Source organism: Oncorhynchus gorbuscha, linkage group LG15 (assembly GCF_021184085.1).
Source record: "Oncorhynchus gorbuscha isolate QuinsamMale2020 ecotype Even-year linkage group LG15, OgorEven_v1.0, whole genome shotgun sequence".
Taxonomy (NCBI): domain Eukaryota; kingdom Metazoa; phylum Chordata; class Actinopteri; order Salmoniformes; family Salmonidae; genus Oncorhynchus; species Oncorhynchus gorbuscha.
This window is the reverse complement of record NC_060187.1, coordinates 32,366,281-32,390,235: the sequence shown is the minus strand read 5'-3', so window position 1 is coordinate 32,390,235 and position 23,955 is coordinate 32,366,281. Positions and strand designations below refer to the sequence as shown.

The window sequence follows — 23,955 nt, the reverse complement described above, 5'->3', positions numbered from 1 at the left end:
TTCAAAGTTTAACAAACCATACAACTACGTTGATCAATTTCCGTAGAATATTTTACAAAAACAAATTTTGTGGAAGAAATGTACAGGTGCCAACTTTGGTAACAGAATTACGGTAAAATCTCCCTCATGTTTTTAAGCGACCATGTTTTTACAAAAACTCTTAAAAATATGCCCGAATTAAGATTCAAATATGTCTGCAGATAGAATGGGGTTAGAAAAAGTTAGAAAAAATATATTTTGGGCTTTGAACTACATTAAGTGAAGTGGATTAACACCCGATAACATATTTACGGTAACGTAATTATATCATGGGTCCTGTATCTGTATTACACAGCAATGCATAATTATGGATATGAATGTCATTCTCCTCATGTTTGGACATCACAGTGCAGCACAGTTGAATAGACTGCAGTACAGTACAGCACAACACAGCAGAATAAAGTAGAGTAGGGTAGAGTTCAGTACGGCAGAGTTCAGTATATTACAGTAAGGTACAGTATATATATATATATATATTTTTTTTTAACCTTTATTTAACTAGGCAAGTAAGTTAAGAACAAATTCTTATTTTCAATGACGGCCTAGGAACAGTGGGTTCCTGCCTGTTCAGGGGCAGAACGACAGATTTGTACCTTGTCAGCTCGGGGGTTTGAACTTGCAACCTTCCGGTTACTAGTCCAATGCTCTAACCACTAGGCTACCCTGCCGCCCCTAGTTCAGTACAGTACATTATACAGTACACTACAGTAGTGTGCTCTACTGTACAGTATTGTACTGCACTTTACTCTACTGTAGTGCACTGTCTTGTACTCTACTGTGCTCTACTCACTGTAGTGTACTGTACTGTGCTCTACTCACTGTAGTGTACTGTACTGTGCTCTACTCACTGTAGTGTACTGTACTGTGCTCTACTTACTGTAGTGTACTGTACTGTGCTCTACTCACTGTAGTGTAGTGTACTGTGCTCTACTTACTGTACTGTGCTCTACTCACTGTAGTGTACTGTACTGTGCTCTACTCACTGTAGTGTACTGTACTGTGCTCTACTCACTGTAGTGTACTGTACTGTGCTCTACTCACTGTAGTGTACTGTACTGTGCTCTACTCACTGTAGTGTACTGTACTGTGCTCTACTCACTGTAGTGTACTGTACTGTGCTCTACTCACTGTAGTGTACTGTACTGTGCTCTCCAAACTTGTGAAACATATGCCTATGGTAGGTTCAGATTGGGTCCAGTCTAGTCTGTCTGTGGACGTTGAAATCAAGGCCAGGGTGAACCAAATTGCAACCATTTTTTTAACATCCATGGGCATCCGGTGACGGTCACTGCTCAGTGTGAGGATGCTGGTTACATTCGATGGAAAGAGAGGGTGCTCATGGGTAGGTGTCAGTAAGAGCTAGGAAAGTTGACAAATGGAGAGTGAGAGAGAGAAGCAGAGAGAGAGCGAGAGGGATGAGTTGCCTAGACTCAGACCGTTATAACACTCTTGGTTTGACCACCAGATGACAGAAACAGAAAGAAAAAACAGATATGAGCTGAACATGGAAGGGAAGAAAGTAGCAGGGGAACCAACTGTGGTTTGTGACTATTATGATTTCCCATTGAAGCCGATTCAGTTGCAGTAATTACATTACAGATTTGTTTGTAATTCTGTTACCGATTTGGTAACAAAATTATGAATTTTAATCACTTAAAGGGATACTTAGAAATTTTGGCAACGAGGCCCTTTATCTAATTCCCCAGAGTCAGATGAACTTGTGGATGCCATCTTTATGTCTCGGTGTCCAGTATGAAGGAAGTTCAAGGTAGTTTCATGAGCCAATACTAACTAGTGTTAGCGCAATGACTAGAAGTCTATGGGTATCTACTAGCATACCAAAATACCAAAGTATACCTTTAATAATTCATAAGCAAAATAATTAATAAACAAAAATAAAAATCACTATAACTAATTAACTTTACTTGTTACATCTGTGAACTTTCATTATCCTCTCTCATGAGGTAGAGAAATTTGAAAATATCTTATAGATATGTGAGTTTCTGATCACAGATTTACAAGGTACAAGGCAATATTTCTTAAACTTACAGAAGGCAAACAATTTCTCCAAAACTAAATATAAGTGTTGATATTAGTTGCCAACGGTCTTTACATCACCATTGTGTTTTGATGTATTTCTAATTCCTTATTTGACTTTTTCTGGTAGATGTTTATCCAGAAATGACTTATGTCAAATATTTAAGATGGAAAATGGTTGAAAAATGTATCTATGGCTTCATTTCCCCAAAATATAAACTCTTAGCTTTCATTTGATAGGCTCCCATGAACTTCACATGTTGGTCCTCATGGGGTCTTATACATGGAAATACCCGATGTGCATGTGCATACGCCCATTTCCATTCAGTACAAGGCACATTAATGCAACACAATTACAACATAAGTGTTTTAATGCTTGGAGATGTGTTGCGTTTGAGTGCTGCTGCCGGTGGTACTCACTCTCTGATTTTCTTCTCGGAGCCGTCCCTGCTAGCGTCGTACACTCCCTTGGGGAGGTGGTGTATGAGGCCAATGCGTTGGGCAATGCGGACCTGCTCCTCCTCTGTTAGCTGGCTGGCCAGGCGGGCCTGACTGGGCGTGGGGTGGTACACTGGCACATAGGGCTGCTCCTGCATGGGCACAACGACACATACGAACTTGCACTTAGAGACCTGAGAATAGGCCTAGGTAACACAGAGGGGATTAGTGAAAACACCCACGTTGAAAAACCCTTGTTTATTGTGAATATAACGTACAGGGCCATTACACTGTTTTACATTCAAACGTCCAAGTTATGTGTTGACTGGAGTAAAGAGCATCACTGTAGTGCAACTAGAACGAGAATATTAGAGGTGGTTTGAAATTAGAGCCAGCAGGTGGCAATCTTTCCCAAGTCAGAGAACTTTCACTCTAAAAAGGGGAACATGGGCGTTTCAGTTCAAATGATTGTAATTGAGAAGATGCAAGACAAAGTGTCCTATTGAAATCTGTTACCAATGAAAGGAGTGATTGGCAAGGGCAGCGTAAACTATTAAGCCGTGTTCACGTTGGACCGTTTGAAGTGACTCAAATCCTATTATTTTTGCACATCCGATTCCAGTTTGTTATTCTTCCTGCAGTATAAACAGCCAAAAAGCACATAGAATCAGATATTTCAAGCCACATTTCAAACCACCTTCGTAAGTGGTTTGAAGTCATACACTAATCTGATTCCTGGCCATGCGACTTGTGTCTGAACAGTCAAATCTAATTTATTTGCCCTCAAGTGGTTTTTAGACTGTTATTTGGCATATCTTGTTGCTTGTTAGCTACTCTGTTGACAGTTTGATAGGAACATGTGGTAGCTATATAGCCTCTTAATTGTTTACAAGCAAATAAGTGAATTTGCTAGAAAGCTAAACAGCTACAGCTATCTAGTTGACTGCTGTGGACAGCCAAAAATAACTTGTTTGAAAGTTATCCTTTGAGGATTTAAAAATGTTCTTACACTATGATTTTGAACATTCAAAGAAACTGGGAAACATCCATGGCAGGCATTGTTGTCACCTTAGCTTGCTACATAACTTCTGAGTGAGCACCACCACCAAATCAGCTTACAACCCTGCGCACACACCTGTCGTTACTATGACAACTAACTGTAGCCATGTCAGCAAATGACTGCTGTCGGAACACACACACATCTGATTTGGTCACTTGTAGTTTGCTGTTTGGACAGTCAGTATTCCAAAACAGATTTGAAAAACAAAACTGATTTGAGCATTAAGGCCTGCAGTGTGAACAAGGCTTTAGTTTAGAGCATGCAGTCAATGTCTGAAGCCCATGTGAGGGTTACAACCTCTAACAGAGTCAATCACTCGTACATACACGTCTGCGGTCAAATATAGTCCCATATCTGGCCTCCCGAGTGGCGCAGCGGTCTAAGGCACTGCATCGCAGTGCTGAGGCACCACTATAGCCTCGGGTTCGATCCCAGGCTGTGCCACAGCCATGACACACAGCCGGCAGCACACAATTGGCCCAGCGTCGTCTGGGTTAGGGGAGGATTTGTCAGGACAGGATTTCCTTGTCTCATTGTGCTCTAGTGACTCCTTGTGGCGCTGACTTCGGTCGTCAGTTGGACAGGATTTCCTTGTCTCATTGTGCTCTAGTGACTCCTTGTGGTGCTGACTTCGGTCGTCAGTTGGACAGGCTTTCCTTGTCTCATCGTGCTCTAGTGACTCCTTGTGGTGCTGACTTCGGTCGTCAGTTGGACAGGCTTTCCTTGTCTCATCGTGCTCTCCTCTCCTTGTGGCGCTGACTTCAGTCGTCAGTTGGACAGGATTTCCTTGTCTCATCGTGCTCTCCTCTCCTTGTGGTGCTGACTTCGGTCGTCAGTTGGACAGGCTTTCCTTGTCTCATCATCCTCTCCTTGTGGCGCTGACTTCGGTCAGTTGGACAGGCTTTCCTTGTCTCATCCTCCTCTCCTTGTGGCGCTGACTTCGGTCGTCAGTTGGACAGGATTTCCTTGTCTCATCGTGCTCTAGTGACTCCTTGTGGCGCTGACTTCGGTCGTCAGTTGGACAGGCTTTCCTTGTCTCATCGTGCTCTCCTCTCCTTGTGGCGCTGACTTCGGTCGTCAGTTGGACAGGATTTCCTTGTCTCATTGTGCTCTAGTGACTCCTTGTGGCGCTGACTTCGGTCGTCAGTTGGACAGGCTTTCCTTGTCTCATCGTGCTCTCCTCTCCTTGTGGCGCTGACTTCGGTCGTCAGTTGGACAGGATTTCCTTGTCTCATCGTGCTCTCCTCTCCTTGTGGCGCTGACTTCGGTCGTCAGTTGGACAGGCTTTCCTTGTCTCATCGTGCTCTTCTCTCCTTGTGGCGCTGACTTCGGTCGTCAGTTGGACAGGATTTCCTTGTCTCATCGTGCTCTCCTCTCCTTGTGGCGCTGACTTCGGTCGTCAGTTGGACAGGCTTTCCTTGTCTCATCGTGCTCTCCTCTCCTTGTGGAGCTGACTTCGGTCGTCAGTTGGACAGGCTTGTCGCATTGTGCTCTAGTGACTTGTCCTTGTCTCATCGTGCTCTCCTCTCCTTGTGGCGCTGACTTGTGGCGCTGACTTCGTCAGTTGGACAGGCTTTCCTTGTCTCATCGTGCTCTCCTCTCCTTGTGGCGCTGACTTCGGTCGTCAGTTGGACAGGATTTCCTTGTCTCATCGTGCTCTCCTCTCCTTGTGGCGCTGACTCTCTCCTTGTGGCGCTGACTTCGGTCGTCAGTTGGACAGGATTTCCTTGTCTCATTGTGCTCTAGTGACTCCTTGTGGCGCTGACTTCGGTCGTCAGTTGGACAGGCTTTCCTTGTCTCATTGTGCTCTAGTGACTCCTTGTGGCGCTGACTTCGGTTGTCAGTTGGACAGGCTTTCCTTGTCTCATCGTGCTCTCCTCTCCTTGTGGCGCTGACTTCGGTCGTCAGTTGGACAGGATTTCCTTGTCTCATTGTGCTCTAGTGACTCCTTGTGGTGCTGACTTCGGTCGTCAGTTGGACAGGCTTTCCTTGTCTCATTGTGCTCTAGTGACTCCTTGTGGCGCTGACTTCGGTCGTCAGTTGGACAGGCTTTCCTTGTCTCATCGTGCTCTCCTCTCCTTGTGGCGCTGACTTCGGTCGTCAGTTGGACGGTGTTTCCTCCGACACATTGGTGTGGCTTCTGGATTAAACGAGCAATACGGCTTGGCAGGGTCGTGTTTCGGGGGACGCATGGCTCTCGACCTTCACCTCGCCACAGTCCGTAGGGTAGTTGCAGCGATGAGACAAGATTGTAACTACCAATTGGCTATTAGGAAGAAAAAGGGTTCAAGGTAAAAAATAGTCCCATATCTAACACATATACTTCATATGACAAAAATAATTTAGTCATATACTCCACTGTGTCAGACCAAAAAAGCCTGCATGATCTATACAGAATAGAAGCAATTCAGACCGCATATCTTGTTCTGTGGTTGGCTGATGGTTGAGAAGCGAAGACGTACTCGTCACATGAAGTCTAAATTATGTCTGAAGTAACACCCAATACCAATCCTCATTATGAAGATAGAAATGGAAAACATTTTTCTCTGGTTGAACATTACGTGCTGATATTGAAATGTTGTCATGCATGACTAAAACAGCTCCACTGAGCTAAGAGTGTTTACGTTTAATTATACATTTGATTGCAGACTATTTTGGCAATTTTGTCCTTTTTATACTTACCAGCTAGAATGCTAGTGTGCTGTAGACTTCCAGTCATTGAATGCTAGCTAGCAACGGCTCCAGAATCGACCTTCAACCTTCTTTCAAACTGCACGCAGACCTAGTAAATCGTACCCATGAGTTCATCTGACTCTGGGTAAGCAAGAAAAAAGGGCTTAATTGCCAAAATGTTGCACTATCCCTTTAAGGTTCATTACCCTATTTACAGGGACCTCTGAAAGTATTTACACGCTATGACTTTCCACATTTCGCTATCTTACAGCCTGAATTTAAAATGTATTCAATTGAGATGTGTCACTGATCTACACACAATACCCCATTATGTCAAAGCGGATTTATTTTTATGTTTACAAATTAATAAAAAATGAAAAGCTGAAATGTCTTGAGTCAATAAGTATTCAACCCTTTTGTTATAGCAAGACTAAATAAGTACAGGAGTAAAAATGTTCTTAAGTCACATAATGAGTTGTATGGACTATAATAGTGTTTAACGTGATTTTTATGATGACTACCCCATCTCTGAACCCCACAAATACTGTACAATTATCTGTAAGGTCCCTCAGTCGAGCAGTGAATTTCAAACAAAGTTTCCAATGGTTCGCAAAGAAGGGCACCTATTGGTAGTTGGGTAAAAAATACAAATTAAAAAGCAGACATTGGATATCCCTTTGAGCATGGTGCAGTTATTAATTACACTTTGGATGGTGTATCAATACACCCAGTCACTACAAAGATATAGGCGTCCTTCCTAACTCAATTGCCAGAGAGGAAGGACACCATTCAGGGATTTCACCATGAGGCCAATGGTGAAATGGTCACAGCCATTGCAGTTTAATGGCTGTGATAGGAGATAAATGAGGATGGATCAACAACATTGTAGTTACTCCACAATTCTAGCATAAATGACAGACTATAAAAAAGGGCACTCCTGTACAGAATAACATTTTTCCAAAACATGCATCCTGTTTGCAATAAGGCACTAAAGTAATATTTAAAAATTAACTTCTTGTCCTGAATACAAAGTGTTATGTTAGTGGCAAACCCAGCAACACATGACATGGCTGTATCATGTTATGGGTATGCATGTCATTGGCAAGGACATGGGAATTTAGGATAAAAAGAAACACGAGCAAAATCCTATAGGAAAACTGCTGCTTTCCAACAGACACTGGGAGACAAATTCTCCTTTCAGCAGGACAATTAGCTAAGACAAAAGAACAAATATACACTGAAGTTGCTTACCAAGACGACATTGAATGTTCCTTAGCGCCCTAGTTACACTTTAGACTTAAACATCGGCCTAAAATCTATGGCAAGACTTGAAAATGGTTGTCTAGCAATGATCAACAACCAACTTGACAGAGCTTGACTTTTAAAAATAAGAATAAGGGGCTAATATTGTACAATCCACCTGGTGTGCAAAGCCCTTAGATACCCAGAAAAATGCTTTAATCGCTGCCGAAGGTGATTCTAACATGCATTTATAAAAAAAATATATTTAACTAGGCAAGTCAGTTAAGAACAAATTATTATTTATAATGATGGCCTACCAGGGAACAGTGGATTAACTGCCTTGTTCAGGGGCAGAAGGACAGATTCGATCCAGCAACCTTTCTGTTACTGGCCCAACGCTCCAACCACAAGGCTACCTGCCGCCCCATTGACTCAGGGGGTTTAATAATGATCAAAATCAAGATATATGTGTTTCATTTTCCATTAATTAAAAAAAAGTTAGCATTTTTCTTCTACTTTGACAGAGTATTTCTGTAACATACCAAAATGTGTAAAAAGTCAAGGGGTGTGAATACGCTCTGAAGGCACTGTAGATTTCCAAATCCTGCCAGAAGCTTTGTCTACATTTTCCTAATCAACCATAACTTGATCAGGTCCCATCATACGTAGCTTCTAATGTTACAAACATAGTACTTACACTGATTATGAAATCGCCTTTTCTGCTTAGCCATTAGAAATCCTGACTGATCTTTTTATTTGCACACTGTGTAACACCAGCAATTTTCATAGAGGCATGGCGTGCATGGCAAAGACCTCAATTCATGCATTTGCGGATTAATATAGCAAGTATTTTAACCCTTAAAATGATGTAAATGAATCTCTGCAGTCAGGCCAGGGACAATAAACCTGATGGAAGAATGTTAAATGTTTTTCAACGTGAAAATATCTCCACGGATAAGCAGCGTAGTGTCACACCCTGACCTTAGTGTTCTTTGTTTTCTTTATTATTTATTATTTTTTTTTAGGTCAGGGTGTGACATGGGTGATATGTGTGTTTTTGTCTCATCTAGGGTGTTCGTACTGTCTAGGGTTTTTTGTAGATTTATGGGGTTGTTTCCATCTAGGTGTTTATGTAGGTCTATGGTTGCCTAGATTGGTTCTCAATTAGAGGCAGGTTTTTATCGTTGTCTCTGATTGGGAATCATATTTAGGCATGTTATGTTGCACGTTAGCACATTGTTTATATAGCGGTCACGGTCGTTTTATTGGTTTTGTTGTTTTAGTGTTCTTCATTAATAAAGAAGAATGTATTCTAACTACGCTGCTCTTTGGTCTACTCCATACGACGATCGTGACAGAATAACCCACCAACCAAGGACCAAGCGGCGTGGTAACGGGCAGCAGCAGCAGCAGCCATGTCAAGACTCCTGGACGTGGGAGGAAATTCTAGACGGGAGAGGACCCTGGGCACAGCCAGGGGCATATCGCCGCCCCAAAGCAGTGCTGGAGGCATCAAAGGCAGAGAGGTGCTGGTATGAGGAGGCAGCACGGCAGCGCGGTTGGAAGACCGAAAGTCAGCGCCAAAAATGTTGTTCTTTCTGATTGGGAACCATATTTAGGCAGCCATCTTCTTTGGGTATTTTGTGGGTTATTGTCTATGTTATGTTGCACGTTAGCACATTGTTTATATAGCGGTCACGGTCATTTTATTCGTTTTGTTGTTTTAGTGTTCTTCATTAATAAAGAAGAATGTATTCTAACCAAGCTGCGCTTTGTCTACTCCATACGACGATCGTGACACATAGTTTAGGCCTAATAAACAAAAAATAATCCTATTCCCAATCGCATTGGAAGAGATTATACCAAATACCATTCAATTGGTTTCCTGAACAAAAATATAAATGCAGTGTTGGTCTCATGATTTCATGATCTGAAATAAAAGAAACATTCCATTCCATAGCATTCCAAGCATATTTCTATCAGAGCTTGTGCACAAATATGTTATATCAAGAAGCTGATTAAACGTCATGTGGTGCGGACAATAAAAGGCCACTCTAAAATGTGCAGTTTTGTCACACAACACAATGCCACAGATGTCTTAAGTTTTGAGGGAGCGTAAAATAGGCATGCTAACTGTAGGAATGTCGACCAGAGCTGTTGCCAGAGAATTTAACATTAATTTCTCTATCATAAGCCACCTCCAATGTTGTTTTAGAGAATTTGGCATTAAATCCAACCGGCCACACAACCACAGACCACGTACAACTATGCCAGCCCAGAACCTCCACATCCGGCTTCTTCACCTGCGGGATTCAGCTGATGAAACTGAGGAGTATTTCTGTCTGTAATAAAGCCTTTTGTACGGAAAAACTCATTCTGATTAGCTGGGCCTTGCTCCCCAGTTGGTGGGCCAGTCTCCCAAGTGGGTGGGAGTGGGACTATCCCCTCTCAGGCCCACCCATGGTGGCTCCCCTGCCCAGTCAAGTGAAATCTATAGATTAGGGCTTAATTCATTTATTTCAATTGACTGATTCCCTCTATGAACTGTAACTCAGCAAAATCGTTGAAATTGTTGCACGTTGAGTTTAGATTTTTGTTCAGCATAGTTTGTTTCGCTAATTGAACATAAATGGGGATTTTAAGGAAAGTACTATGTAATAGGAATAACCACAACGGAATCTCCTTGATTCAGAGTTTCGATGGTGTCCATTTATCAGAAGTTCACAACAAGTCTAAGCTATAGTCTAGGCCTACTTAGTGTATGATCTGTGAATCTTCTCAATGGGATTGGCTATGATGTACATCATGTGATATGTGGTCTGCCAGAAAGTGATCTGTCTGTGGTGTGTCTGCATGAACAGAGCACATGGACTTCCCAATCTGTCGTTCTGTCCTCTCTGGGGTTATTTCTGTCAAGAGTCTGGCTGTGAGACCCAGAGTTCAGACCAGTTCACGGTCTCAGAGCCCAGTTCAGTCAGATGTTAAGCTCGGCTGCTCGGCCAATTTACAGGAAGCTACAACCAGGCCACAGATTAACTTCACTCTCAAAACCAACAGAGCCTCAATGGTAGTGAGGCAATGATGTGGTGAGGGTATGCATAGTACTGTGTATGTAACCTAAAAGATGGGAGGGAGTCTCAACTCTGAGGGATTAAAGCAAGAACTGGATGACAGAAAATAAGCAAGAAATGAGTGCAGGGTGAAAGCTGGACGTAAAACAACAAAACATGTTAATTCCTCAAAATGCAACCCTTTTGGAAAATGCTTAAGTCCTCTTTATTTATTTAATCTTTATTTAACTAGGCACGTCAGTTAAGAACAAATTCTTATTTACAATGACGGCTTACCCCGGCCAAACCCGGGGTAGACCGCCCTTTCACCAGGTGACCTCAGTGCCGAGATGCTGCATATATATAAAAGTCAGAGCCATAGAGAGTTGGAGGATGCAACATTGTATCTGTACCATTATGGCATCTGTAACAGCATGGGCAGCTCCATTGAGGCCATCTCCATTTTGAAGCTTCCCCTAAAGTAAATTTAATTAAACTGACAAAATTGTATAACCTAATAAGCCTAGTCCTTTCTATACAGAAATAAATAAAATCATTCAAAACAGATTACCAAGAAAGCATGATTTGGCCACAGAGGATCTTTAGCTTCTTTAAAAATGGCAGTGTCTATAGACGGAAGGGCCTGCAATTTTGGTAGCTTGCGCAGCAAATATCAAATAGATGATTGTTGAGTTGCAACTGTCAGTAAAAAGTAGAAAGGCCCAGCTAGGCATATTGCAATATTTTAAAATTCAATTACGGGAAAAAAATGAATAATGTTTTAGTTCAAAATGATCAACTTAACTGAGAGAACAGTAATAGCCTATCTTATTGGCACCAACAGAGAGCATTGGCCATGTCCCCAGTGAGTGTGTACATTGTTGGGTCATTGCCACTTTAAACATTTTTTTTAACCTTTATTTAACCAGGCAAGTCAGTTAAGAATAAAATCTTATTTTCAATGACAGCCTAGGAACAGTGGGTTAACTGTCTGTTCAGGGGCAGAACAACAGATTTGTACCTTGTCAGCTCAGGGATTTGAACTTGCAACCTTCCCGTTACTAGTCCAACGCTCTAACCACTAGGCTACCCTGCCGTGTCTCCCTATTTCGTAGACCTATTATTTTTTATTTGATTTATTTCACCTTTATTTAACCAGGTAGGCAAGTTGAGAACAAGTTCTCATTTACAATTGTGACCTGGCCAAGATAAAGCAAAGCAGTTCGACAAATACAACGACACAGAGTTACACATGGAGTAAAACAAACATACAGTCAATAATACAGTATAAACAAGTCTATATACGATGTGAGCAAATGAGGTGAGAAGGGAGGTAAAGGCAAAAAAGGCCATGGTGGCAAAGTAAATACAATATAGCAAGTAAAACACTGGAATGGTACATTTGCAATGGAAGAATGTGCAAAGTAGAAATAAAAATAATGGGGTGCAAAGGAGCAAAATAAATAAATAAATGAAATACAGTAGGGAAAGAGGTAGTTGTTTGGGCGAAATTATAGGTGGGCTATGTACAGGTGCAGTAATCTGTGAGCTGCTCTGACAGTTGGTGCTTAAAGCTAGTGAGGGAGATAAGTGTTTCCAGTTTCAGAGATTTTTGTAGTTCGTTCCAGTTATTGGCAGCAGAGAACTGGAAGGAGAGGCGGCCAAAGAAAGAATTGGTTTTGGGGGTGACTAGAGAGATATACCTGCTGGAGTGTGTGCTACAGGTGGGAGATGCTATGGTGACCAGCGAGCTGAGATAAGGGGGACTTTACCTATCAGGGTCTTGTAGATGACATGGAGCCAGTGGGTTTGGCGACGAGTATGAAGCGAGGGCCAGCCAACGAAAGCGTACAGGTCGGAATGGTGGGTAGTATATGGGTGCTTTGGTGACAAAACGGATTGCACTGTGATAGACTGCATCCAATTTGTTGAGTAGGGTATTGGAGGCTATTTTGTAAATGACATCGCCAAAGTCGAGGATTGGTAGGATGGTCAGTTTTACAAGGGTATGTTTGGCAGCATGAGTGAAGGATGCTTTGTTGCGAAATAGGAAGCCAATTCTAGATTTAACTTTAGATTGGAGATGTTTGATATGGGTCTGGAATGAGAGTTTACAGTCTAACCAGACACCTAAGTAGTTGTCCACGTATTCTAAGTCAGAGCCGTCCAGAGTAGTGATGTTGGACAGGCGGGTAGGTGCAGGTAGCGATCGGTTGAAGAGCATGCATTTAGTTTTACTTGTATTTAAGAGCAATTGGAGGCCACGGAAGGAGTGTTGTATGGCATTGAAGCTTGCCTGGAGGGTTGTTAACACAGTGTCCAAAGAAGGACCAGAAGTATACAGAATGGTGTCGTCTGCGTAGAGGTGGATCAGAGACTCACCAGCAGCAAGAGCAACCTCATTGATGTATACTGAGAAGAGAGTCGGTCCAAGAATTGAACCCTGTGGCACCCCCATAGAGACTGCCAGAGGTCCGGACAGCAGACCCTCCGATTGGACACACTGAACTCTATCAGAGAAGTAGTTGGTGAACCAGGCGAGGCAATCATTTGAGAAACCAAGGCTGTCGAGTCTGCCGATGAGGATGTGGTGATTGACAGAGTCGAAAGCCTTGGCCAGATCAATGAATACAGCTGCACAGTAATGTTTCTTATCGATGGCGGTTAAGATATCGTTTAGGACCTTGAGCGTGGTTGAGGTGCACCCATGACCAGCTCTGAAACCAGATTGCATAGCAGAGAAGGTATGGTGAGATTCGAAATGGTTGGTAATCTGTTTGTTGACTTGGCTTTCGAAGACCTTAGAAAGGCATGGTAGGATACATATAGGTCTGTAGCAGTTTGGGTCAAGAGTGTCCCCCCCTTTGAAGAGGGGGATGACCGCAGCTGCTTTCCAATCTTTGGGAATCTCAGACGACACGAAAGAGAGGTTGAACAGGCTAGTAATAGGGGTGGCAACAATTACGGCAGATAATTTTAGAAAGAAAGGGTCCAGATTGTCTAGCCCGGCTGATTTGTAGGGGTCCAGATTTTGCAACTCTTTCAGAACATCAGCTGAACGGATTTGGGAGAAGGAGAAATGGGGAAGGCTTGGGCGAGTTGCTGTTGGGGGTGCAGTGCTGTTGACCGGGGTAGGAGTAGCCAGGTGGAAAGCATGGCCAGCCGTAGAAAAATGCTTATTGAAATTCTCAATTATGGTGGATTTATCAGTGGTGACAGTGTTTCCTATCTTCAGTGCAGTGGGCAGCTGGGAGGAGGTGTTCTTATTCTCCATGGACTTTACAGTGTCCCAGAAGTTTTTTGAGTTAGTGTTGCAGGAAGCAAATTTCTGCTTGAAAAAGCTAACCTTGGCTTTTCTAACTGCCTGTGTATATTGGTTTCTAGCTTCCCTGAACAGCTGCATATCACGGGGGCTGTTCGATGCTAATGCAGAACGCCATAGGATGTTTATGTGTTGGTTAAGGGCAGTATTGGGATCATATTATATGGATCAGACAACGTCATTTTTAATCATCCGTCTTCCCTGCAATTTTTTCTATTAAAAAAGATTCTGCTAATGTCTCCAGTCATATAAAGTGTAGTAGAATTTCATGAAATCTGTTTATAAAAAAGGTACATTTTTCCCGTGTAAAGGAGAAGAAATGCATTTGATAAAGCCTAGGCCTACTCGACGCCACTCAGCCATGCATTGACGTTTTTTTGCCGAACAGTGATTGAGTTATATTATTAACCTAAATAATGACTACCCAATCTACTCATCACATTAGGAATAGAAGGCTATCTTCCGTAAGTCTGCAAATGAAATGATGCATGGAATACTTTATTATAAAGGTTAATTTTTATGGTGAAAAATAACTTCCCCAAATTTGAACCGCCACCTATGTTTTAAGTTGATAAACTGAAAGGGTGCATACTGCCACCTGGAGTGTGTTGTTTGAACAGATATAAAGCTAAGATGTTTGCTGAAGAGTATAATTCATTGGCTGATCTCTCCTGATGACCTGAATGGAATTATGTGATCCTTCCTTAATAACCCATAGGGGGTCACACCCAGTTGACTACTTCAAAATGGTGAAAGTCGTCAATGGTGCTGCCCATGCTAAAACAGTCTTTTGGGTACTAGAGTCCTCTTACCTCTTATTGTCAGAGCCCGTCAGACTGACATGACATCACATCAGACCAATGCGCTCCAGGCACGAATGCTGTCTCATGGGGAGAAGCTCAAAAACTTTTCCTTGATTCCTCATGTCCTCGCTCCTCACCACCCAAAACCTATTGGATGAGGTCATAGAGAAGGGACCTCTGACCTTCTCATCCAATGGGTTTTGAGAAAGAGGTGAGGAGAGAGGATGCAAAGAATCAAGAAAATTGCAATTAATATTCTCCCATGGAAACCTCACTCAAAGTGGTCATCCAATCTCACCTCAACATGGATCACACACTCAGTATAATAAAAAACAGGGTCTCCGGGTGTAAAAAAAAGTGCTTTTTCTTTGTACACACATTTACTAATGTCAGAAACATAACATCTCTCAAGCATGCAAACAGTTCAACTTGAAACTTAGTTTTAATAGGCGTAAAGGCCAAACAATTCATATCTGTTAGGCTTTTTGCACTGGGCACTGTATTGTGTAAAGCAAAAGTGAAGCGTGAGTGATTAAGTTCCTGTGGGATTTCAGTCACAGTCCCTCATTTCCTTATACAGTCACTCAGTGTTTTTTGAAAAGCTGTGACTCAGCATTTAACTAACAAAATGGCCAGAACATAATTTTCAGCCCTGAATTATATTCTCCCTGACCACTTGTGTGTTAAAAACAGACAGACTGAGAATATAAGTGTCTTTTCCAGATGAGGTCTGGCTGTGTGATTAGCTGGGGGTGTGGCGGTGGGGCCAGGGGACGTAGTGCAGCAGTCAGCAGTCTCTTTGTCCCGGGGGCATTAGCTGGGATGTGACGGCTCAGCTTGGCCTCTCCTTTTGGCAGGAAACCCACAGGATGACGAGGAGGACAGGAACATGACTGTCCTTCTCCCTGCTCTCCCATTTAACTCAAAAAGTCACCTTAGAACAGACACCCTTCAATTACTTAAAGGACAGTTTGAAAAATACTGGGGGGGGGACAAGTCAAGTCTATCTCAAGACCAGCCCCCCCCCTACAGTAAATTGTGAGTTAAATGTCTAATTCCACATCATGGTTTGCCATCCGGGCCGTTCTGCCACCCTAGACGACGAGGCCAAAAAATTGCCACCCCCGAAAAACTACAATAGTCCCAGTACAGTCAGTGCCTTGCAAAAGTATTCGGCCCCCTTGAACTTTGCGACCTTTTTGCCACATTTCAGGCTTCAAACATAAAGATATAAAACTGTATTTGTATTTTGTGAAGAATCAACAACAAGTGGGACACAATCATGAAGTGGAACGACATTTATTAGATATTTGAAACTTTTTTAACAAATCAAAAACTGAAAAATTAGGCGTGCAAAATTATTCAGCCCCTTTACTTTCAGTGCAGCAAACTCTCTCCAGAAGTTCAGTGAGGATCTCTGAATGATCCAATGTTGACCTAAATGACTAATGATGATAAATACAATCCACCTGTGTGTAATCAAGTCTCCGTATAAATGCACCTGCACTGTGATAGTCTCAGAGGTCCGTTAAAAGCGCAGAGAGCATCATGAAGAACAAGGAACACACCAGGCAGGTCCGAGATACTGTTGTGAAGAAGTTTAAAGCCGGATTTGGATACAAAAATATTTCCCAAGCTTTAAACATCCCAAGAAGCAATGTGCAAGCGATAATATTGAAATGGAAGGAGAATCAGACCACTGCAAATCTACCAAGACCTGGCCGTCCCTCTAAACTTTCAGCTCATACAAGGAGAAGACTGATCAGAGATGCAGCCAAGAGGCCCATGATCACTCTGGATGAACTGCAGAGATCTATAGCTGAGGTGGGAGACTCTGTCCATAGGAAACAATCAGTCGTATATTGCACAAATCTGGCCTTTATGGAAGAGTGACAAGAAGAAAGCCATTTCTTAAAGATATCCATAAAAAGTGTCGTTTAAAGTTTGCCACAAGCCACCTGGGAGACACACCAAACATGTGGAAGAAGGTGCTCTGGTCAGATGAAACCAAAATTGAACTTTTTGGCAACAATGCAAAACGTTATGTTTGGCGTAAAAGCAACACAGCTCATCACCCTGAACACACCATCCCCACTGTCAAACATGGTGGTGGCAGCATCATGGTTTGGGCCTGCTTTTCTTCAGCAGGGACAGGGAAGATGGTTAAAATTGATGGGAAGATGGATGCAGCCAAATACAGGACCATTCTGGAAGAAAACCTGATGGAGTCTGCAAAAGACCTGAGACTGGGACGGAGATTTGTCTTCCAACAAGACAATGATCCAAAACATAAAGCAAAATCTACAATGGAATGGTTAAAAAATGCAGGATAGACAGACAAGAAATGCACGATATATCGGTGAACATATCGGAATCGGCTGATATTAGCTAAAAATGCGAACATCGGTATCGGCCCGATGTCTAGTTTAACGCCAATGTTAAAAAACATTGTCAAAGCTACCGTGCATAGCTATAAAACGTAGGAACATTACATAATAATGCCACATGAAAATGTGCGCTACACGTGCAACACAGCATTCCTAACCTAGCCCACAATGTATGCTGTGTGGATAGAGCAGTCAACAAGTCGAGCAGTCATTTGAAAGAGTAAGAACATTTCAGCGACACAACTCAAAGGCAAAAACCATTAAAGGCAAGATAATGGAATTCATTGCCCTTGACAATCAACCGTTCTCTGTCATGGGTGATGTTGGCTTTTGCCGACTGGTTGAGTACCGGTACACACTACCAAGTGCTCTATTTTTCAGAAGTTGCCCTACCGGAGTTACACAGTTACACAGTTACACTGCTATTAGCTTCACGACATACAGTGGGGCAAAAAAGTATTTAGTCAGCCACCAATTGTGCAAGTTCTCCCACTTAAAAATATGAGAGAGGCCTGTAATGTTCATCATAGGTACACTTCAACTATGACAGAAAAATTAGAAAAAAAATCCAGAAAATCACATTGTTGGATTTTTTATGAATTTATTTGCAAATTATGGTGGAAAATAAGTATTTGGTCAATAACAAAAGTTTATCTCAATACTTTGTTATATACCCTTTGTTGGCAATGACAGAGGTCGAACATTTTTCTGTAAGTCTTCACAAGGTTTTCACACACAGTTGCTGGTATTTTGGCACATTCCTCCATGCAGATCTCCTCTAGAGCAGTGATATTTTGGGGCTGTTGCTGGGCAACACGGACTTTCAACTCCCTCCAAAGATTTTCTATGGGGTTGAGATCTGGAGACTGGCTAGGCCACTCCAGAACCTTGAAATGCTTCTTACGAAGCCACTCCTTCATTGCCCGGGCGGTGTGTTTGGGATCATTGTCATGCTGAAAGACCCAGCCACGTTTCATCTTCAATGCCCTTGCTAATGGAAGGAGGTTTTCATTCAGTCTTCCTAGCCCGGTGCAGGTCTACAATTTTGTTTCTGGTGTCCTTTGACAGCTCTTTGGTCTTGGCCATAGTGGAGTTTGGAGTGTGACTGTTTGAGGTTGTGGACAGGTGTCTTTTATACTGATAACAAGTTCAAACAGGTAACAAGTTAATACAGGTAACGAATGGAGGACAGAGGAGCCTCTTAAAGAAGAAGTTACAGGTCTGTGAGAGCCAGAAATCTTGCTTGTTTGTAGGTGACCAAATACTTATTTTCTACCATAATTTGCAAATAAATTCATAAAAATCCTACAATGTGATTTTCTGGATTTTTTTCCCTCATTTTGTCTGTCATAGTTGAAGTGTATCTATGATGAAAATTACAGGCCTCTCTCATCTTTTTTTGAGTGGGAGAACTTGCACAATTGGTGGCTGACTAAATACTTTTTTTGCCCCACTGTACATAAACTGTGAAAAAAGAAACGTCCCTTTATCAAGGCCCTGTCTTTCAAAAAGAATTAGTAAAAATCCAAATAACTTCACAGATCTTCATTGTAAAGGGTTTAAACACTGTTTCCCATGCTTGTTCAATGAACCATAAACAATCAATGAACATGCACCTGCGGAATGGTCGTTAAGACACTAACAGCTTAGAGATGGTAGGCAATTAAGGTCACAGTTATGAAAACTTAGGACACTAAAGAGGCCTTTCTACTGACTCTGAAAAAAACGCTGTGCATTACAGGGAAGACATCCTCCTCCCTCATGTGGTACCCTTCCAGCAGGCTAATCCTGACATGACCCTCCAGCTGCTAATGTCACCAGCCATACTGCTTGTTCTGTAAGTGATTTCCTGCAAGACAGGAATGTCAGTGTTCTGCCATGGCCAGCGAAGAGCTCGGATCTCAATCCCATCGAGCAAGTCTGGGACCTGTTGGATCGGAGGGTGAGGGCTCGGGCCATTCCCCCCAGAAATATCCGGGAACTAGCAGGTGCCTTGGTGGAAGAGTGGGGTAACATCTCACAGCAATAACTGGCAAATCTGGTGCAGTCCATGAGGAGGAGATGCACTGCAGTACTTAATGCAGCTGGTTGCCACACCAGATACTGACTGTTACTTTTGATTTTGACCCCCCCTTTGTTCAGGGACAAATTATTCAATTTCTGTTAGTCACATGTCTGTGGAACTTGTTCATTTTATGTCCCAGTTGTTGAATCTTATGTTCATACAAATATTTACACATGTTAAGTTTGCTAAAAAATAAACGCAGTTGACAGTGAGAGGACGTTTCTTTTTTCCCCTAAGTTTACTACGGAACGCTGTTTGGGTCTTTGCGTGTCAAAAAATATACACTAGCACTGTCAAAGCTGTACAAAAAAGTCGGCAAACAAGCAAACACCGGCCATGAACAATGTGTTTTTAGAATACCACGTTGGTAATAAAGCATAACTTCTGGGGTAGCTAGCTTTAGCTTGGTACCTAGCTAGCACCAATACAACCAGCCAGTCATTTTCATTATTCTTAGCACTGATTTAGGAATCGTTTTGAGTAAGTATTAGCTAGGTTGCCAATTGAAATTGAACTTCAGTTCATGAAAATAAATAGCTAGCAAGCTACTATACCCTGTTGTCCAAAGCTAACATTATAAGAAGCCAGCTAGCTTCATCTGGCTAGTGAGGCTCTACCGGACCGGGTTATGAAGCTAGCCACAATAAGGACTAGGCACAATAGTGGAATTTGCGGTTTTCCTTCCAAATAAAATATGTAATTGACAGTGATGCAAATGAATACAAATAGTAGAAATATGCCAAACTGTTATTTTGAAAGCTAACCGCAAAGTACACTATTGTGGCTAATCCTTATTTTGGCAAGCTTCACATAGATGGGTACGACCACCATTAATCAAATAAGAACTGTCTCATAAATTAGGGTTATTTTAGATGAGGACACCTAGCTATATACTTAAACAGATTGTCGTTTTGCTATGTTTTTGTGGAAGAACATTGTTTGCATCCATGAGCTAGCTAGCTATTTTTTATGACCAGCACTGTAGGTGCACGATATAAATTTACCAGCATCATAGCATACGTATCAATGAATCGTTGTGACATATGAAATACGAGTGATAGGGTAAACTATGTGTTAGAACTACATAAGAAATGTATGAACGTGTTCAATTATTATGTGACATGCAGTCATATTCAGGTCCTGATTGGTCAAATAGTGTTATTTGAGATGTATCTTTTATGACACGCAAGGACCCAAACTGGTTTCATAGAAATCCTGATTGAGAATGAAACGACTGAACAAATGAACAACGAAACAGCACAGCAAGTAAGTGAAAGAAATAGGTTTTTCATTATGTTTTACTGGTAATGGGGATATGTAAATGTATGTAAATGCCAACAAAATAACTTGTTGGTCAGTGTGGTGTGTGTGTAACCTTTATTTAACTAGGCAAGTCAGTTAAGAACAAATTCCTATTTACAATGATGGCCCGGATGACGCTGGGCCAATTGGGCGCCGCCCTATGGGACTCCCAATCACAGTCGGATACAGCCTGGATTCGAACCAAGGACTGTAGCGACGCCTCTTGCACTGAGATGCAGTGCCTTAGCCTGCTGCGTCCATGAGTGTTAACTATTTAACTGTACTAGAATGCTTAAAAGGCCACAAAAAAAATGTTATATCAGTTATCGGTATTGGGTTGTTTTTTGGCAAGGAAAATATCGGATATCGGTATCGGCTAAAAATGTCATATCGGTGCATCACTAAGCCAGACTGTAGACCATATTGACCTGTGGTATAGTTAGCGCACGTTAAAGCGTAATGCATAAGGCAAGTATAAAAACACCTTGATATAGTGGAGGCGCATGCTAGGAGATTAGGACATTTAGCTAGGATGGAAGAAAATATATAGTCAAACCAGCAAAAGGGCAAATGTAAACCTGGGAGAAAACGCATCACCCTTCCCTGTGCCCAATAATGGCAATGTTTTGAAGTTAATTTCCTGCAATTCAACACATTTTGTCTTGGCTTATGCAGTGTAGAATTAAAGATGGCGCTGATAGACATGGCCGCTCTGTTTGTAGCTACTAAGCCACTTTTGTAATATATATATTTCTGCAAATTTTTAACCCCAAATGTTTTTTGCGTTATTACATACAGCCGGAAATAACTTTTGGAAATCAGAGCGTTGGTAACTAACCAGCATTTTGATTAGAAATATGTCTTTCCTGAATTGGATCCTTTGTTACTACCCTCCAAGGTGATTTAACTTGTCCCAGAGGCTGCTCCAAGATGCCGCCGGCAGAGAAGTAGTATTCGGAGTGGACTTTTGGTCTGACTCAGGAGGCGTGCACACCATCCACCACTTCAGAGCCTACTACTCACTCATGTTCAGTGAAAGCCCGATTACCAACAACGATGAGCCTACAGGGAGGAGGTGAGGGCCATGGCGGAGTGCTGCCAGGAAAATAAACACATCACTGGGTGCACACTGCCCGACCTCCAGGACATCTACAGCACCTGGTGTCACAGGAAGGCCAAGAAAATCACAGAGGACCTCAGCCACCAGAGCCACAGCCTGTTCACCCCGCTATCTTCCAGAAGGCGAGGTCAGTACAGGTACATCAAAGCTGGGACCCGAGAGACTGAAAAACAACTTCAATCTTCAAGGCCATCAGACTGCCGGCCTCCACTCAGTACCCTGCCCTGTACTTAGTCACTGTCACCAGCTGGGGTACCACCAGGTTACTCAACACTGCATCTTAGAGGCTGCTGCCCTATGTACATAGAATCACTGGTCACTTTAATAATGGAACACTGGTCACTTTAATAATGGAACACTGGTCACTTTAATAATGGAACACTGGTCACTTTAATAATGTTTACATACTGTTTTACACATTTCATATGTATATACTGTATTCTATTCAAGGCCATCCTATTTAACTATTGCTGCACAGATACTATTCTATCCTACATATTCTTCAGATATACTACATATTATATCCACATACTGTTCATAATGTCTATACATCCCATACACATACACACACACACACACACACACCTCGTCCAAATATTTCTATATTTCTTCATTCCATTATTTTACTTTTAGATGTGTGTATTGTTAGATATTGCTACACTGTTGGAGCTAGGAACATAAGCATTTCGCTACACCCGCAATAACATCTGCTAAATACAGTATATTTACGCGACCAATAAAATGTTATTTTATTTTGTTCTTATGCTATCTGAGTGACTCAAACATAACAAAATGAATGGGGGCCCATGCCATGACATTTTGGGAATTTAAGATTCTCTTAATCAAAGTATCTAGTATATCTTGTGTCCCTGACTATTTTTATTTTGGTGATTGTTAGTTCTCAAAGACTATAATTACATAGATACATTATCCTTTCTGCATACATTATATCTGGTTTTAGTCATTTGTTTACACAGAAAACGTTTTACCATCCTGAATTTTTAAGCAGCCCTCCGCTGCTAAATGAATATAGGCTGAACACTGGTAACTCTAAGGATAACACATGTGAAGAAGGGAGCAGATAGACAGACAGGGAGCCCATAGAGAGAGGGAGAGCGAAAGCTAGAGCAGAGTCACAGAGCAGCCCTATGTGCACTGCCAAGCCCTGGGCAGCCAGAGACTCAGCAGACAATACTGGCTGCCAGCCTTCCCCCACAGACTCACTGGAGATACGGAGATACAGATACAGAGAGAGCAAGAGAGAGAGAGAAGAGAGAGAGAGAGAGAGAGAGAGAGAGAGAGAGAGAGAGAGAGAGAGAGAGAGAGAGAGAGAGAGAGAGAGAGAGAGAGAGAGAGAGAGAGAGAGAGAGAGAGAGAGAGAGAGAGAGAGACAGAGAGCAAGAGAGAGAGACCGAGAGCAAGAGAGAGAGAGTGAGACAGAGCGAGAGAGACAGAGCAAGAGAGAGAGAGAGAGCGAGACAGAGCGAGAGAGAGAGAGAGAGAGAGAGAGAGAGAGAGAGAGAGAGAGAGACAGAGTGAGAGAGACAGAGAGCAAGAGAGAGAGAGCTTGACAGAGCGAGAGAGACAGAGAGCAAGAGAGAGAGAGCAAGAGAGAGAGAGTGAGACAGAGCAAGAGAGAGACAGAGAGCAAGAGAGAGAGAGAGAGAGAGAGAGAGAGAGAGCGAGACAGAGCGAGAGAGAGAGAGAGAGCGAGAGAGACAGAGAGCAAGAGAGAGAGAGGTCGAGACAGAGCGAGAGACAGAGCAAGAGAGAGAGAGCGAGACAGAGCGAGAGAGAGACAGAGAGCAAGAGAGAGAGAGACAGAGAGCGAGAGAGAGAGCGAGACAGAGCGAGAGAGAGACAGAGAGCAAGAGAGAGAGAGAGCAAGAGAGAGAGAGAGTGAGACAGAGCGAGAGAGAGACAGAGAGCAAGAGAGAGAGAGAGAGAGCGAGACAGAGCGAGAGAGACAGAGAGCAAGAGAGAGAGAGCGAGACAGAGCGAGAGAGAGACAGAGAGCGAGACAGAGCGAGAGTGAGACAGAGCGAGAGAAAGACAGAGAGCAAGAGAGAGAGAGAGAGAGAGAGAGAGAGAGAGAGAGACAGAGAGCAAGAGCGAGACAGAGCGAGAGAGAGACAGAGAGCAAGAGAGAGAGAGAGAGAGAGCAGGCTATGTGCTCACTGCCCACAAAATGAGGTGGAAACTGAGCTGCACTTCCTAACCTCCTGCCCAATGTATTACCATATTAGAGAGACATATTTCCCCCAGATTACACAGATCCACAAAGAATTCGAAAACAAATCCAATTTTGAAAAACTCCCATATCTTTTGGGTGAAATTCCACAGTGTGCCATCACAGCAGCAAGATTTGTGACCTGTTGCCACGAGAAAAGGGCAACCAGTGAAGAACAAACACCATT

The 23,955-nt window shown here is 42.5% G+C and overlaps 1 protein-coding gene across 1 annotated transcript in view; it reads right to left on the bottom strand.

The window, feature by feature from the left end:
- Nucleotides 1–23,955, bottom strand: part of LOC123997365 (RING finger protein 11) — a 43,719-nt gene that overhangs the window by 2,083 nt on the left and 17,681 nt on the right. Inside the window, exon 2 of the mRNA XM_046301509.1 lies at nt 2,497–2,666. Within this exon, the coding sequence (XP_046157465.1) occupies nt 2,497–2,666 (170 nt within the window). The remainder of the gene's footprint in view (nt 1–2,496; nt 2,667–23,955) is intronic.